Raw genomic sequence first — 18,814 nt, forward strand, 5'->3', positions numbered from 1 at the left:
ACATGGCGGATATTTTTTGGGGCTGTTTGGGCTCTGAGTGCCGTTCTCAGATTATGCTTTTTCCGTAAAGTTTTTTTGAAATCTGACACAGCAGTTGCATTAAGGAGACGTTTATCTATATTTCCATGTAAAGCACATGTATTTTCATCAACATTTATAATGAGTATTTCTGTAAATTGATGTGGCTCTCTGCAAAATCACTGAACATAACACACCAATATAAAATGAGATTTTTGGATATAAGTCCTAAGAGTGTCATCTGATGAAGATCATCAAAGGTTCGTGATTAATTTTATCTCTATTTGTGCTTTTTGTGACTCCTCTCTTTGGCTGGAAAAATGGCTGGGTTTTTCTGTGACTTGGTGGTGACCTAACATAATCGTTAGTGGAGCTTTCGCTGTAAAGCATTTTTTAAATGAGACACTGTGGCTGGATTAACGCAATTTTTTTTTTTAAATGGTGCCTAATAGTTCTATGTTAAAGAAATCTGATTTATGAGATTTCTGTTGATTTGAATGTGGCTCCCTGCAATTTCATTGGGGGTTCCGCTAGCGGAAGATATACCCATTTATTTGTAATTTTTTAAAACATTTTAGTAATTTAGCAGGCGCTCTTAACCAGAGCGACTTACAGTAAGTAGTGAGTGCATATATTTTCACATTTTATTTTCTTTCATACTGGTCCCCCGTGGGAATTGAACCCAGAAACATGGAGCTCTACCAACTGAGCCTACACAGGACCCTCCCCATCTTCACACCGACTTTGTCAATATGACAATGTTATACCTCGGAGATTAGCTTCCTCAACTCCAATTGAGTTTTAGGTCTGACAAGGTTTTGAACCAAATGCAAATGCTTTTAGTTGGATTTAAGACCAGTTTATTATCAAGATGTATTCTGATACTGACTGTAACTCCTTATTTAGAAATCACTGGCTTTGGGTGCTGACATGTAGAATGTGGAATCATCTGCGCACATGGTCATTCTAGCTTTGTCTAAGACCAGTGACAAAATAGAGAAGAGTAACGGCCCAAGGCACCTGCCCTGAAGGACACCGTAGTGTTCATATCTGATGTTAGAGAAACATCCATTTAAGAACAATCTCTGGGTTCTATTGGCTGAATAACTCTCCAACCATGTGAGGGCAAGTGTTGGAAAGCCACAGCAAGTGAATTTCTTCAATAACAATTTATGATCGATAACATCAAAGGCTGCACTGAAATCTAACTACACAGCTCCAACTATTATCTTATTATCCATGTCTTTTAACCAATCATCAGTCATCTGAGTCAATGCAGTACAAGTTGAGTCCCCTTATACGCAGGCTGGAAGCCAGTAGTTAACTTGTTCTCTGAAAAATACCATTGTATTTGGTAAAACACAATTCTCTCCATCAGTTTACTAAGAACATGCAGCAAATCGATCGGGCGGCTGTTAGAGCCAGCAAAGGGTGCTTTATTATTTTTAGGCAGTGGGATTACTTTAACCTTGCCAGGCAACCGTGACTCAGAATCAATCTCCACCCTCCCATCAGATGCCCCAAAACTTGGTATCCTGGCCTAGCGGTTGTTTTGGAACTGGCTATTTTGAGACTAGACCAGAACAGAGTGCACTTTGCCTGCCTGCCAGAAAGGGGTTCTGTCCCAAATGGCACCCTATTCCCTACATAGTGCACAGCGTTTGACCAGTCCCCATAGGGTTAAAAAAAAAATATATATATATATATATATAGTGCACTATATAGGGAATAGGGTGACATTTGGGAAGCACCCATGAGCTGTTTGATCTAGACATAATAGAGAGTGTGTGAATTATATGTGTCTATGTGAAAAAGGTAGCGTGGATGTGCGTGGTGTGACCATACATCAAACAAAGGTGTCTGTTCCTTACTAGGTCAAGGCTACATCAAGGTGTGCCTGGGGCCGGTCTAGTGCTGCTGACCCCGGCCCACGTATGTTCCTGCAGTCAGTGGTTCAAACTCTCATTCCGCCACCTACTTCCTCTGCCGTAGCCAACATATCTATCCTTAATCTGTCAATGAAACTTGAAAACCCCTTTAAAAGGTCACATACCTACGACTGCGCCTCACTGCAGCTCCCTTATTCAATGTCATGACAGTGGGGCTTTCTACTGGTAACATATACTTAGTAACCCAATAAGAATTATCTTCTGACTGTGACCTTTTGAACTCTGACTAACAAGCATTACCGACCAACACTCTTTGAATTTTGAGCTGCAGTAGCTCGGCGGAGGCTTCCTTGACATTTTCCTGCTCTCTCTCTCTCTCTTGTACCATCTGGGAATGCAGTATTGACATCCTATATGTCTATGTGGTGTATCAGATAAGCACATCACGGCTCTGCAGTACAAGGGGAAATAAGGCAGGTAGATTGGGTGAGTGGCATGGCGAGAAAGACCGGGGGGACAAGGGGGGAAATTGTGACTTACCTCGACCAGCTTGTTGGCGTGCTCGCGGAATACCTGCGCATACTCCTTGACCTCCTTCTCGTTGCCACTCTTGGCCGCCTCGATGAGCACCAGCAGCGGCACGTTGGTCTCCAGGAACGAGTCGGAGATGTGGTCCATCACCGCCTTCCTCAACTGGAGAGAGAGGGACAGAGTGTGCTTAACCTCGTGTTTACTAAGTGTTTTAACTTTCCATGACAGTGAAGTATAACATATTTATCATTGAATTGAGAGCGGGGACAGAGAGAGAGAGGGGGGGGGAGAGGGAGAGAGGGAGGGGAGAGGGAGTGAGAAAGAGAGAGCGAGGGGAGAGGGACAGAGAGACAGAGAGCGAGAGAGACAGAGAGAGAGCGAGGGGAGAGGGACAGAGAGACAGAGAGCGAGTGAGGGAGAGGGACAGAGAGACAGAGAGCGAGAGAGACAGACAGAGAGCGAGGGGAGAGGGACAGAGAGAGAGTGAGGGGAGAGGGACAGAGAGACAGAGAGAGAGCGAGGGGGAGAGGGACAGAGAGACAGAGAGAGAGCGACGGGAGAGGGACAGAGAGACAGAGAGAGAGCGAGGGGAGAGGGACAGAGAGACAGAGAGAGAGCGAGGGGAGAGGGACAGAGAGACAGAGAGAGAGCGAGGGGAGAGAGACAGAGGGACAGAGAGACAGAGAGAGAGCGAGGGGAGAGAGACAGAGGGACAGAGAGACAGAGAGAGAGCGAGGGGAGAGAGACAGAGAGACAGAGAGAGAGCGAGGCGAGAGAGACAGAGGGACAGAGAGACAGAGAGAGAGCGAGGGGAGAGAGACAGAGAGACAGAGGGACAGAGAGAGAGCGAGGGGAGAGAGACAGAGGGACAGAGAGACAGAGAGAGAGCGAGGGGAGTGAAACAGAGACAGAGAGAGAGCGAGGGGAGAGAGACAGAGGGACAGAGAGAGAGCGAGGGGAGAGAGACAGAGGGACAGAGAGACAGAGAGAGAGCGAGAGGAGAGAGACAGAGGGACAGAGAGAGAGCGAGGGGAGAGAGACAGAGGGACAGAGAGACAGAGAGAGAGCGAGGGGAGAGAGACAGAGAGACAGAGAGAGGGAGATAGGCGAACAGAAAGAGAGGATCAGCAGCAGCAGGGGGTCGTAAAATAGTAAAATGGCTGCCCGCGAGTTGTTATTTTACACATGAGACCTTTTACGAGGGCAGCACTTTGCGACTTATATATTTGTTTATGGAATCGTTTTGCCAAACTGGCAAGGAACACAGTCTTTTCCCCTGCTAAATGGACACTGATGGTATTCACAGTCTCTTCATATCGGACAGTGAAACAGACGAGTGGGTATAGAGTCAGTACAATGACAGTAGACATGTGCTCTATCTTACTAAGAGAAGGACTTGGGCATATGGACCCTTGGAGGCAAGCAAGCACGCAAACACATACTCGGAAGGAAGGACAGATGCACGCACACACACACACACACACACACACACACACAGACAGACAGACAGACAGACAGACAGACATACACAAACTCCAATCGAGTTAAATGTCTTTGGAGTAGCGGTTCAAAGGAGTCAATTGACTAGTCTTGTGATGTTTAATTTCACGACTATCAGACTGAAGCCATTTGAATGAATGAGCAACTACGGTGGGGACATCACTTTAGTTTCTGATGCCATCGTTCATAATTAGGCTATAAAGAAAACATTATTGCACCACGTTCCTGGTGTTAAAGAACTACAGATTTAGAGGGGCAGCGAGGGAGATATGGGGGTGCCGGTGATTGACAAGGGCATTTGGCTCCTAACCAGCAATAATCATCAGTCAGTCAAGCGCATTCACACGCGCACGAGCGCACGCACACACACACACACACACACATTAGACAGTGAAACACACACTCACCCCTCCACCGACCAATTAAAATCTTAACTGCCAAGCCACAGTGGAGGGACAGTAATGATGAATTATGGCTCGTGGAGGTTTAATCCATCACTCTGGTTCTTTGAGGGGAGACTAGGAGTCTGCCTCCAAAATTGATATTTTGCTGCACTACTATTGGCCAGAGTCATACGGACCCCTGTCAAAAGTAGTGCATGGCATAGGGAATAGGGATCCATTTGGGAGACATCCTACAAGCCGGCCAAGAGCTGTAGGACATGACAGGCCTACATAAGCAACCCAGCTTTAGCCAAAATCCTGTGTTCAATAGGTGGGAGATGTTTTAACACTACAACCACCTGGCCTTTCAGCCTATAAGTCCCCGCTAGAGAACGTTCCGGCCCTTTTAGCATATGGATCAGATGCATATCAACCCGCAAGGCGCGGCAAAACATAAGCACCGATGCTTGGTAAATAGTTTATAAACGACAAAAAGGGTGAATTGCTAAAAGATATATTGACGGCAAATAAATCAATACAAACGACAACAACAACAAAAAGAATAAGAACAATAGTTATTTGTTCAGGTCGAGTCAGGGACGTGTTTTGTATAATTCTACAAAGTCATAGAAAAAACATAGGCCTGTGGCCTAGTTTTGTTTCCCTTTTTTATTTGTTTTTATTTATCATTTAACATTTAAGTCATTTAGCAGACGCTCTTATCCAGAGCGACTTATTTCACCTTTATTTAACCAGGTAGGCTAGTTGAGAACAAGTTCTCATTTGCAACTGCGACCTGGCCAAGATAAAGCATAGCAGTGTGAACAGACAACACAGAGTTACACATGGAGTAAACAATAAACAAGTCAATAGCACAGTAGAAAACAAATAGTCTATATACATTGTGTGCAAAAGGCATGAGGAGGTAGGCGAATAATTACAATTTTACAGATTAACACTGGAGTGATAAATGATCAGATGGTCATGTACAGGTTGAGATATAGTTGTGCAAAAGAGCAGAAAAGTAAATAAATAAAAACAGTATGGGGATGAGGTAGGTCAAAATGGGTGGGCTATCGGTTAACTGCTCAGATGTTTGAAGTTGGTGAAGTTGGTGAGGGAGATAAAAGTCTCCCTTACAATGAAAACATGACCGTGTTTGATCAGCTTTGTTTGTAGGTTCGATTAGTAATAGAGTTAACGTCATTGATAAAGTCCAGTTACAGCTCCGTTTGACAAAGTAGAAGTGAAAAAAGATCATAATAATATTAATAGAACCAGCCAGGTGACAGGTGAAATGATTTGCTGTATTCCTAAACAAAAGCACCAGCGCATGAACTATTGTAAACGATGAATTGCATAAATAAATTGAATATTCACAAGTTTGCTTTAGCAGCCAGAGCAATGCTGCCGCGCGCGTGGTCATGTGATGAATGCATTGACAGCACGGATATTCTTGGAAAAAGTGACATTTGGAAATAGAGATGCACCTCTGATGTTATGACAGTTATTTGACAAAGGTTGCGTGTCATAGAAACTCCAGAATATGCTCTTTCTGATACTATATAGAAATCACAACGTTTTACCTGCATGAGACTCTGAAGGATTTGATAAAGCGATGATCCTTTCCTTGCATCTGTACATTTCACCCATCTCTTCATGTACAATTTGACAACTGATAGGCCCAACATTGTCACTCATCGGATCTTGTCTATAGGCTAACTCTTATTATGTGTTAAATACGTTTAGGTGCAGTTTCGTTGGGCCGGCTGTGCAGGCTGACTGGCATCGCTTGTTTCCCGCTCCACAAGTTGGACAGAGTCAAGTATATGTTTCGCATTATTCTAAAGGCATACTGTAGCATGTCCTCCTTTCATTAGTAAGAGAGTTACGGTAAATAAAACAGTGATGTAACAGCTTCTTTTTTCTCCCCAAAGTAAAACATAAAAGAGAACGATATTAAACCCGCAAGGCGCGGTTCAATTATTAACATGATTGCCAATGCTGATAAACAGGCATAACAAACTCCTCATTACACTATTGTCGTTCTACATTAAATCAACCTCTTCACCCTCCTCAACATTCAGTTAAGGCCTCATTTCAATTTGATCGTGAAGTAACTTTGCACAATTATCGTCCATTCCATCCATTTCTCATTCAGCAGGCTGGCATTGTTTGCTTCGCTGGATAGAGCCAATGATATGTTTTGCGTTATTCTAAATGCCTACTGCCACACGTAGCATGTTTTCGCTTCCCTTACAATACATTGGATTAGTAATAGAGTTATAGTAAATCAAACAGTCTCATAACAGCTTATTTTTACAAAGTAAAACATAAAAAAACAGAATGGTGTCAACCCCCGAGGCGCGTGGTCAAATGATTTGCTGCAGATAAATGGGCATAACACAAACTCATCATTACCCTATTGTCTTTCTCATTTAAATCAACCGCTTCACCCTCCTTATCATTCAGTTAGGCCTCGTTTAAATTCAGTTGTGAAGTAAGGTGCACGATTGTCACCCATTCCTTCATTTGTCATTCATTCAGTGAGGAGAGAGAGAGACGCTTTAGCGCCTGGCTGCGCACCAGCATCCCAGTAGCACATTGTCTCGGAGGGTTTTTAGGAATAGGTGTGGAAGAAAACAGGTTAAAAGACTCGAAATACTTTTCTGTTTGTGAATTCAAAATTCGGGACAAAGTGAACATTTAGGAAAAGTCAGGGAAGGAGCAGGACATAGCGTTTTTGGGGGAGCAGATTTTTTTCCGATTGACAAAATCAAACGTCAGTGGGCGTTGGCCTTGTGGCGTTTCTTGTGTCCCACGAGAAGTTCAGATTTGGTTGCACGTTGCAAAACTTTTTTCTACACCGCGCATGAACCACAGCCATTTGTTCAAGGAAAAGAGTAGGAACGAGACTTCTTCCCTATCGCAATCAATGTGCCATGTTCATTTGGGTTGCGGGGTACCTGAGCATGAAATTCGGAGAGAGAGGGGAGTGCTCTCCTAGTTAATGATCCTTCTACCCCTGTGCCAAAAATCTAATCCTTACTTTTAATGAACTTTAGCCTCCTTGTTAATAGGACTTTTCCCATTGTCAGTGTGCTATAGCCTTGAGTCTGATCGAATATGTTTCATCATTTATCTGTATATAAACCATACAATATATATAGATCATGTTGGGAATACACTCTGCCATATATATCTGTATACATAGGGGCAGTGTCCCAGACACAGAGTAAGCCTAACTCTGGACCGAAAATGGAGAACATACATTGAATTTGCTCAGGATTAGACTGAATCTGCGTCCAGGAAACCGCCTCTTGATGTTATAATATTCATGTTAATAAGTACATGTTAGATGAAATAGTATTGAGCAATGCCTAAAAGTGACGTCGAGGTGTTAGACTGAGACTGAAAGAAGAAGGGATGATACAGTAGCACTCAGTCCTTCTCTCCTCTCTGCACCATCAGCATTCCCAATGCCCAAACCCCACAGGACTCCCACTTAAATCTTTCAGCCATCTCTCTCTCTCTCTCTCTCTCTCTCTCTCTCTCTCTCTCTCTCTCTCTCTCTCTCTCTCTCTCTCTCTCTTTACCAGAATTTTGGTAACTTTCAAGTTTTGAGGGGAATGTATTCCAACTAGTGGCCTTTTTGGGTACTACAGATTATCACAGGTGTCTGTAATTATCTCTGGTCCTCCTCATCACATGTAAAATATAAATAAAATAAATACATAAAAACATGAAATAATCAAATAAGATGATACAAAAATAATAGAATGACAAAGCTGTAAAACATGATCCTAAATACAAACAATCAACTTAGTGAACTGCATTGGTGTTTAATATAAGGGCTTCCACTTGTATTTATTTTACTATGTCATTGTGTCTTTGTTGTTAATGTTTTGGCACCAAACTTGTGGCTGTTGTGAAAGAAGTCAATAATTGCAAAAGTTGCAGAGTTAATTGAAAATAATGGCATTGCTGATGACATGTTTTTCCCCATTACTAAGCCATTTTCTCTTGAACCGTGTCCTCTATCCACGACAATATGGATACGGATCCATATATTCAAATATCTTTTAACGTTATTCAAGTATAAATGACCCAAGTTACAATAGTTTACGCGTTAACTACCAAAATGACTGAATGTCTCTTTCTCCCTCATCTCCCTCTCTCTCTCTCTCTCTCTCCTCTGCACTCTCTTCCAACCCAACCCTCCTCCTGTATGTCACTACCACTCCTCCTCACAAGTTATTTGGAGGAGTCACTGCAACTGCACAACTACTCTACTACTCTAGTACTACTTCTACTCTACTCGTGTGATTGCCAAAATGATGGTACACTGTATATCATTGTACATTTGGATAATTAAGTAATATATCATGCCTGGTATCATACATTGCGCGGTCGCATGGTATCGCCGTAGACATGAGTTGGCGTTGGAAGTTATGTCGGTATAAATGCCAGACTACGCAGACTCTATCACACTGTCGCGCCGACCTAAACTGAACCGTACCGCTCTGGCTCGGATATATTTTATTTTTCATGTGGCCTTTTCCAGCATCAACTATGGTATCTCGGACGCAGTTTAGTATTGTGAAAAGGTTATTGGTCCATTAGCCACCTTTTGACCTATGTCCTGATGTCACATCATCATATGAAATGGGTGATACTGATAAAAACACAATTGCAGTGACTCCAGTCTGCCTTCCCTTGAATACTGTGATGTCTATTGTGTAGTAGATGGAATCTCGAGTCGTGTCATTTTGCGGGTAAATTGGAACGGAAGAAAGAGTGGAGTGTGTGCCTGTGATTTCTCCTGCTCAGACTACGAAAACAGCGAGTGGAAAATTGGAAACAACAAAAAGAGAGAATGAGTGCTTTAGCTCAAATTGCTTTGAGCGTCTACCAAAAAGTTTGACGTATTATGAAATACCTGTTTCTCTCACCTTCCTCTCTTCCCCTTCTTCTCTGTCTAATCCTCGACCTCTCTTCTATCTTGTCATCCACACATCGAGTTAGAAGCCCAGTTAAACCTGCTGCGATTCACACCTAACTCTAACGCTGGATAAAAGCATTGAAAGGAATGCTGTGAAATCATTTGGACGGCATATTTAGTTAACCAAAAAACCTGGGAGAGATGAATATCCGTTGGGCTGTTTGCAGATAAGCAGAGGGCCGTGTGATCTTCAAAGATGGAGATTAGCGTTTGCTTTACACATTTCCTTTTTTAATGGTGGAGAGAAACTGTGTTTGTTTTTTGAATTAGACACCTGCTCTGACACAACAAAGGAGATGTCTGATGGAGAGAACTGTCGCAAAGATCCCCTATGTGTGTGTGTGTGTGTGTGTGTCTTCAATGGGATGCAGTATGTTTGACTCATCAGTGTTATGTAAGAGGTCGGTGCGAGGAATGCAGATTTTTACATTGGTGATGATTTACTTTACCTCCCCCCACCTCCACCCCCTTGTCCCCCCCCCCAACCCTACCCCTGTTCCCCGTTTGTTTACGACAAGAGAAATAAAGTACATCAAAAAAGCTAAAAACAAATATGCAATTATAAGGAAGAAAATAGAGAATCCAATTATGAAAGGGAAAACATTGGCGGGGTGGTTTGGAGTCGTATTCCCCCGTTCCCCGGTCTCACTTGTGATCCAGTGCAGATGGCAGGAGCTGAGTGTGTGTGTGCGTGTGTGCGTGCGTGTGCGCGTGTGCGTGCGTGCATGTGTGCGTGCGTGTGTGTGCGTGTGTGCGTGCGTGCATGTGTGCGTGCGTGTGTGTGTGTGTGTGCGTGTGCGTGTGTGTGTGTGTGTGTGCGTGCCGAGGGGGGTCAGTGGCAGAAAGTTTCTTATTAAAATGTCAGGAGCAATCATATGGATAAACGTCCAGGCGCCACAGAGAGAGACAAAACAGCCTGTGCAAATGAAAATTAAGTAATAGTGCTCATATTTGATATCAGGGAACTGCGGTAGGAAGAGAGGACGAGGGGAGGGGGGGGGGGGATGAGAAATGAGAGAAGAGGAGGATTTGTGTTTTATTTGATTTATTACGATTCCCACTAGCCGCCGCCAGCGGCGACAGCTAGTCTTACCTGGATCTGACACATAACAAAAACAATAAATAATCAGAGATGTAGTTTTTTACATACATTTAAAAACATAAACATGTAGTGTGCGTGTGCATCTATCGGTTAAACATAAATGTCAGTACATACACACAACAACTCGATCTCAAGGGGGAGAGGCGTTGTGCCGTGAGGTGTTGCTTTATTTCTTTTTAAACCAGGTATGGTGTTCACTTGCGCTATATGAGATGAAAGGTAGTTCCATGTGCTAATGGCTGTATAATACTTTGTATACTAATCTGTAAAACACTGTATGTTTCCTTGAATTTGTTCTGGTCCTTGGGACTGTGAAAAGACCCCTGGTAGCAAGTCTGGTGGGGTAAGGTTATGTGTCAGTGTTGTGTGTAAGCTGACTATTCAAACCATTTAGATTTTTTTTTTTTTTAAGTTTCTCATAAAAACAAGAAGTGATGTTGTCAGTCTTTCCTCAACGCTTAACAAAGAGAGACTGGCATGCATAGTATTTAAATCAGCCCTCTGATTACAATGAAGAGCAAGACGTGGCACTCTGTTCTGGGACAGCTGCAGCTTAACTAGGTCTTTCTTTGCAGCACTTGACCATATGACTGGACAATAATCAAGATAAGATAAAACTAGAGCCTGCAGGACTTGCTTTCTGGAGTGTGGTGTCAAAAAAGCAGAGCATCTCTTTATCACGGACAGACCTCTCCCCATCTTTACAACCATTGAATCTATATGTTTTGACCATGACAGTTTAGAATCCAAGGTAAAGCAAAGTAATTTAGTCTCCTCAACATGTTCAAGAACGTAGGGAATGATTTGTACCAAATACGATACTCTTAGTTTTACAGTTGTTCAGGACCAGTTTACTATTGGCCACCCATTCCAAAACTGACTGCAAAGTTTTGTTAAGGGTTCAGTGACTTCATTAGATGTGGTTGCTGACGAGTGTATGGTTGAATCATCAGCATACATGGATACACATGTTTTGCTTAATGCCAGTAGCGGGTCATTAGTAAAAATAGAAAAGAGTAGAGGGCCTGAGGAGCTGCCCTGCGGTGTGCTACACTTGACATGTTTGACATTAGAGAAGCTTCCATTAAAGAAAACCCTCTGAGTTATATTAGATACAGTAGATAGCTCTGAATCCACAATATGGCAATTCACAATAAGGCAGAGGTTGAAAATCCGTAACACATACATTTTCTCAACAGCATGTTATGGTTAATAATATCAAAGGCTGCATTGAAATCTAACAAAAAGAAGCTCCCACAAATCTTCTTATTATGAATTTCTTTCAACCAATCATGTTGAATGCCCTTCTCTATAAGCATGCTGAAAGTTTGTTGTTAATTAATTAGAAAAATAGTATTGTATTTGGTCAAACATAATTTTGTTCAACAGTTTGCTAAGAGCTGGGGAACAAGCTGATAGGTCTGCTGTTAGAACCAGTAAAGGCCTCTTTGCCACTCTTGGGTAGGGGAATGACTTTGGCTTCCATCCAGGACAAACACTTTCCTTTAGGCTCAGATTAAATATATGACAGACAGGAGTGCATATAGTCAACTACCATCCTCAGTAGCTTTCCATCGAAGTTGTCAAAGCCAAGAGGTGTGTCATTATTGATCGATAACAATCATTTTTCCACCTCTCCCACACTAACTTGACAAAATTCAACCTATCGATGCATTTCTTTCATTATTTGTTTTTTTTAAATGCATGAATACGATGGCTCACTTTGCCAATGACGTTACCATTAAAATAATTGGCAACATCAAATGTTTGGTGATGAATAAGCCACCCGAATCAATGAAAGATGGAATTGAATGTCTTTCTGTCCATAATTTAATTTCAACTACTCATTGATATCATGATTATATCATTAATCTAATAATAATAATAATAATTCATAATACCGTTTATTCTTGTTTTTGTTCAGTTTAGTCACATAGTTTCTCGATTTGCAGTAAGTCAGCCAGTCAGATGTGCAGCCAGACTTACTGCTACTCCTTTTGCCCCATCTCTTTCAACCATGCAGTTTTTACATTCCTCATCAATCCATGGAGCCTACAGTTTTAACAGTCAGTTTCTTAACAGGTGCACGTTTATCAATAATTGGAAGAAGCAATTTCATAAATCCATCAAGTGCCGTGTCTGGATGCTCCTCATTAATCACATCAGACCTACAAATATTTTTAACATCATCCACATAAGAGTCACAGCAAAATCCTTTGTGTTGTTGTGGAAAACTCTTATACACTATTTTAGGCCCAGCTTTTGGAACCTTGGCTTTCTTGGATATAGCAACTATAGTTCTATATTATTAGTAAGAATGTGATCAATACATGTGGATGATCCTGTTCATGTGGTGTTTGTAAACACCCTTGTAGGTTGATTAATAACCTGAACCAGATTACAGGCACTGGTTGCAGTGAGACGTTTCCTCTTCAGCAGAAATTTTGATTAAAAAAAACAGTATTTATTCAGGTCCCCAAGAAAGTAGACCTCTCTGTTTACATCACATACACCATCAAGCATTTCACACACATTATTTAGATACCGACGGTTAGCACTTGCTGGCTTATAGCAACACCCCCAAAAGAAAAGGCTTTAGATGAGGCAGGTGAACCTGCAACCACACCACTTCAATAACACTTGACATGAGATCTTCTCTAAGCATTACAGGGAATATGTCTCTGAATAAGCATACATCATTCCTGAGAGGAAGGGACCTGGTGGAAGAGTGTTCCATGATGACATGGCTCTATACACACAGTAACTGAACAACACATGAAGTCTGTTTTTGGTTTGAGTACCGTGAAGAAACCCATAGCAGCGTGTCTGGGGGGGGTTATGCATGTCTGTTTGAAGTGTCGGCAAATATATTATACAAATGATTAGGACTTTTCGACACAAATGTTTCTTTAAAAGACTAGAAGAGAAGTAGTCCATTTGTCCTCAACCACGAATGCCTATCATGCATGTTGTTGATGTTAGTTCCGTGTGTGCAAGCAAGGCGCGCTGCTTTGTTTTTAGTCAGCTGCAGCTTGGCTATGTCTTTCTTTGCTGCACCTGACCATACTAGCGGACAGTAATCAAGACGGAACAAGATCACAGCCTGAACAACTAGCACAGTTGATCTTTGTGTCAAAAACGCAGAACATATATATTTTTTTTATAACAGACATACCTCACCCCATCTTCACAACAGCTTTGTCAATATGACTTGATCATGATAACGGACCACGAAACGTTACTCCTGGGAGTTTAACTTGTTCAATTGTCATTTCTGCACATCTCCCGTTGAGGTTTCCTGTAGGTCTAAGATGCTTCGAACCAAATAAAATCCTTTTGTTTTTTTAGATGTATTGAAGACCAGTTTATTGTTAATGACCCATTCTGACACTGACTGTAAACCCCTTGTTATGAGTCTCAGTGAAGCTCACTGGCTGTAGGTGCTGATTTGTAGAGTGTGCAATCATCAGCAACACGTCATTTTAGCTCTTTGTAAGACCAGTGGCAAATAATGAGTAAGAATAGAGAAGAGAAACAGCCAAAGCAACAAGTGTGGCAATACGAGTGGGCTTGGAGGATAACCACCCAATGAGGAAACTGGAAAGCCTTGGTTTGGAATGAGGCTGCCTGTGCAGTCTTTCCAGAAAGTGTTTTTTTATGGAAAATTGCCCCACTGGCTAGATACTACGGCACCTACACTGTGCCTGAACTCACCAATAGTTCTATTCACCCAAACATGTATGCATGATGTGTAAGAACACCATATCTGTTAATGGCTTGGGCGCAGCTGATGTAGACTAGATAGGTGCAGCATGGCTGATAATACATACAGCATGTGGACCAGCAAGGTACAGGACAGTAGATGACGGCTGGAGATGGATTTTTCCAGCAGTCCATAATGAGTGCTGACATTAAAGGCCCAGTGCAATCAAAATGTTGTTTTTGCCTATGTTTTATATCCTATTGTACAACAGCTGATGAAACTAACACCGTAAAAGTGTGAACAAATGTGATCAGTGTTATTTCCTAATAGTTGCTAGTTGAAAATGCAATCTACACAGCAGGTTTGCGTGGGAGTTTCGGCTTTCCGTGCTGACATCACCATGCGGTAAACTCTCTGCCAATAATAGCTCATTTTCAGTTTTCCCCTCCCAACTCAGACCACTCCCAGACAGTCTTGATACATTTTTTGCTAAAAAGCTATTTTTGCCATTTTAATGAAAATCTATAACAGTAATGTACACTACATGACCAAAAGTATGTGAACACCTGCTCGTCGAACATCTCATTCCAAAATCATGGGTACTAATATGGAGTTGGTCCCCCCTTTGCTACAGCTTCAACTCTTCTGGGAAAGCTTTCCACTAGATGTTGGAATATTGCTCTGGGCAATTGCTTCCATTCAGCCACAAGAGCATTAGTGAGGTAGGGCACGGATGTTGTGAGATTAGGCCTGGCTCGCAGTAGGCGTTCCAATTCATCCCAAAGGTGTTCGATGGGGTTGAGGTCAGGGCTCTGTGCAGGTCAAACCTAGATTCATCCATCGGACTGCCTGATGGTGAAGAGTGATTCATCACTCCAGAGAACGTGTTTCCACTGCTCCAGAGTTCATTGGCAGTGTGCTTTACACCACTCCAGCCAACGCTTGGCATTGCGCATGTTGATTTTAGGATTGTGTGCGGCTGCTCGGCAATGGAAAACCATTGCACGAAGGACACGATGAACAGCGATTGTGCTGACGTTGCTTCCAGAGGCCGTTTGCAATTCGGTAGTGAGTGTTACACGCTTCATCACTTTCCTGTTATGTCAGCTTGTGTGGCCTACCACTTCGCGGCTGAGCCATTGTCGTTCCTAGACGTTTCCACGTCACATTTGACCAGGGCAGCTCTATCTGGGCAGAAATTTGACGAACTGACTTGTTGGAAAGGTGGCATCCTTATTGTCATGCCACGTTGAAAGTCACTAAGCACTTCAGTAAGGCCATTTTACTGAAAATGTAGATTGGAGATTGCATGGCTGTGTGCTCGATGTTATACACCTGTCAGCAATGGGTGTGGCTAAAATAGCTTAATCCACTCATTTGAAGCGGTGTCCACATACTTTTGGTGATGTGGTGTACAAAACTGTTACCCAGAAATGATTTGATATTTATATTTCAAAAAGCTGCATTGGGCCTTTAAGAGTGTTGTGAGCTAGTCTATCAGCCACCCTCCTCCTTCCCTCTCTTATCAGTCATTTCTGGTGGCAGGCCCGGGTCCCCGTGGTCAGGCCTCAAGAACGCCGCCCGTAGAAGCAACGCCACAGGGTTATCAGGCGGCGATGGAGCCCAAGCGAGTGGCGGGGAGAGAGTCAGTGGAGGGCAAAACGACTGCTGATAGCGTTAACGACTGACCGTTTGACACCATACCTGTCACGCTGACAGCAGTGTGGGGGCCATTGTCATTGTCAGTCAGCTAGATACTGTGACTTGTCACCACGGAAGCATTTGTAAGTTAAACAGCTTTACTATATATTCGACTTGAATTGTCTTTTTGTGCTCATTGTTATCTGTCGGAAGTGAAACACTAACAGAATAACTGATACCAACCTAAATCATTTTGTGCTTGTTACCAGGCGATAGAATGCAACGATCAACACATACATTGATCTACTGTAGAATGTATAGGAAAAAATAACACATACACTTTAGTTTATAGACGACAGCATCTCTCGTATGGCTAATCAACGAGCCATCTGTCTTGATATGAAACAGCTGTTCCTCTGATTCCAATTTCCATGCACTATAAACAAACAGCAGAATTAATCCAGGATATAACCATTATAATGAACGGGTACTGTAGCATTTGTTGCGCTGCCGCCACGGGGGAGCCCTGCGATCAGCCATCAGTCAAAGATCGGGAGCGAGCCCCGGTGAAGAAGTCACTTGACAACAGGCATTCATAACAAACAGGATGACAAGGCTAGGAACACATGGCACGTCTCTAGGCACCCTTTTCCATTAATAGTGCACTACTTTTGACCAGAGCCCTATAGGCCCTGGGCCAAGGTAGGGCACTATATAGAGAATAGGCTGTAAATGGGGACGCAACCTGTAGCGGTAGCTGACTATCAGGGGAATAGTCATTTCGGCGAGGCGAGACATTTGAGGATATTAGCTCAGTGCACAATCAGCCCTTCTCTTTCCCCAATTAGGACTATTCATCAACTTTTGGAACAGCTGGGACGCTATTTTTACAGTTTCATATTCAGCCTCTCTCTCCACCCCTCTCTTTTGTTCTGTTTCACCCACATTGTCTCTCACTTTGTTTCATCCCTTTGGCCTTAAACCAGCTGCTGGCAGTACCGTGGCATTATTGCTAGTCACAGAAAGGGACTGGCTATAGGGCAATTCAGCATATGCCAGATGGGCTGGAGTAAAAATACCATGGCTATATATACAGGGAGTACCAGTACCAAGTTGATGTGCATGGGTACAAGGTAATTGAGGTAGCTACAGTTGAAGTCGGAAGTTTACATATTGTACACTTAGGTTGGAGTCAATAAAACTCGTTTCTCAACCACTCCACAAATTTCTTGTTAACAAACTATAGTTTTGCCAAGTGAGGACATCTACTTTGTGCAGGACACAAGTCACTTTTCCAACAATTATTTACAGACAGATTATTTCACTTATAATTCACTGTATCACAATTCCAGTGAGTCAGAGGTTTACATACAGTAAGTTGACTGTCAGTCAGGAAGTTAAAGCTTGGTCGCAAATGGGGTCTTCCAAATGGACAATGACCCCAAACATACTTCCAAAGTTGTGGCAAAATGGCTTAAGAACAACAAAGTCAAGGTATTGGAGTGGCCATCACAAAGCCCTGACCTCAATCCTATAGAAAATTTGTGGGCAGAACTGAAAAAGCGTGTGCGAGCAAGGAGGCCTACAAACCTGACTCAGTTATACCAGCTCTGCCAGGAGGAATAGGCCAAAATTCACCCAACTTATTGTGGGAAACTTGCGGAAGGCTACCCGAAATGTTTAACTCAAGTTAAACAATTTAAAGGCAATGATATCAAATACAAATTGAGTGCATGTAAACTTCTGACCCACTGGGAATGTGATGAAAGAAATAAAAACTGAAATAAATAATTCTCTCTACTAATATTCTGACCTAAGACATGGCATTTTTACTAGGATTAAATGTCAGGAATTGTGAAAAACTAAGTTTAAATGTAGTTGGCTAAGGTGTATGTAAACTCCTGATTTCAACTGTATGTACATATAGGTAGGAGTAAAGTGACTAGGCAACAGGATAGATAATAGACAGTAGCAGCAATGTATTTGGTGAGTGTGAAAGTGTTTGTGACGTCAGCATGCTTGTGTGTGCATGTTATGTGGTGTGTGTGTTGGGGTGTCAGTTTAAGTATGCGTGAGCATGTGGGTAGAGTCTATTGTGTGTCCTTAGAGTCAATTTCAAGGGTTTTAGTGAAAAAAAGGGTTCAATGCAGGTAGTCTGTGTAGCCATTTGATTAGTTATTTTAATGTCCTGCTTAGAAGTCTTATGGCATGGAGGAAGAAGCTGTTCAGGGTCCTGTTGGTTCCAGACTTGGTGCATTGGTACTCTTGTCGTGCACCTGCAGAGAGAACAGTCTGTGGCTTGGGTGGCTGGAGTCTTTCACAATTGTTTGTGCCTTCCTCTGACACCACCTGGTATAGATGTCTTATACCAGGCGGTGTCAGTTGCCATTTCAAATGGTGATGCAGCCAGTCAAGATGCTCTCGATGGTGCAGCTGTAAAACGTTTTGAGGCTCTGAGGGCCCATGCCAAATCTTTTCAGCCTCCTTGCGCATTGTTGTGGCGTTTCACAACTGTGTTTGTGTGTTAGGACCATGTCATATCCTTAGTGATGTGGACATTGAAGCTCTCGACCCGTGCTCTGCCCTCTGTTTTCTGAAGACCACGATCAGCTTCTTTGTCTTATTGATATTCAGGGAGAGATTGTTTTCCTGGCACCACACTGCCAGGTCTCTGACCTCCTCCATATAGGCTGTCTCATTGTCGTCAGTGATCATACCTACCACTGTTATGTCATCGGCAAACTTAAAGATGGTGTTGGAGTCGTGCAATGCCACACAGTAGTGGGTGAACAGGGACTACAGGAGGGAGTTAAGCACACACCCCAGAGGGGCCCCCGTGTTGAGGGTCATGGCACAATTTATTATAAGCTTCCAGGTGAGAGTCCTGCTCCTTGAAAGGGGCAGCTCTACCCTTTAGCTCAGTGTGAATGTTGCCTGTAATCCATGGCTTCTGGTTGGGGTATGTACGTAGAGTCAATGTGGGGACAATGTCCTTGATGCACTTATTGATAAAGTCACTGACTGATGTGGTGTACTCCTCAATGC

The 18,814-nt window shown here is 42.8% G+C and overlaps 1 protein-coding gene across 1 annotated transcript in view; it reads right to left on the minus strand.

The window, feature by feature from the left end:
* Nucleotides 1–18,814, minus strand: part of LOC115137525 (catenin alpha-2-like) — a 698,212-nt gene that overhangs the window by 132,414 nt on the left and 546,984 nt on the right. The window contains exon 9 of the mRNA XM_065024699.1: nt 2,448–2,600. Within this exon, the coding sequence (XP_064880771.1) occupies nt 2,448–2,600 (153 nt within the window). The remainder of the gene's footprint in view (nt 1–2,447; nt 2,601–18,814) is intronic.

The sequence above is a fragment of the Oncorhynchus nerka genome, linkage group LG11, assembly GCF_034236695.1.
Source record: "Oncorhynchus nerka isolate Pitt River linkage group LG11, Oner_Uvic_2.0, whole genome shotgun sequence".
In the NCBI taxonomy this organism is placed as follows: Eukaryota; Metazoa; Chordata; class Actinopteri; order Salmoniformes; family Salmonidae; genus Oncorhynchus; species Oncorhynchus nerka.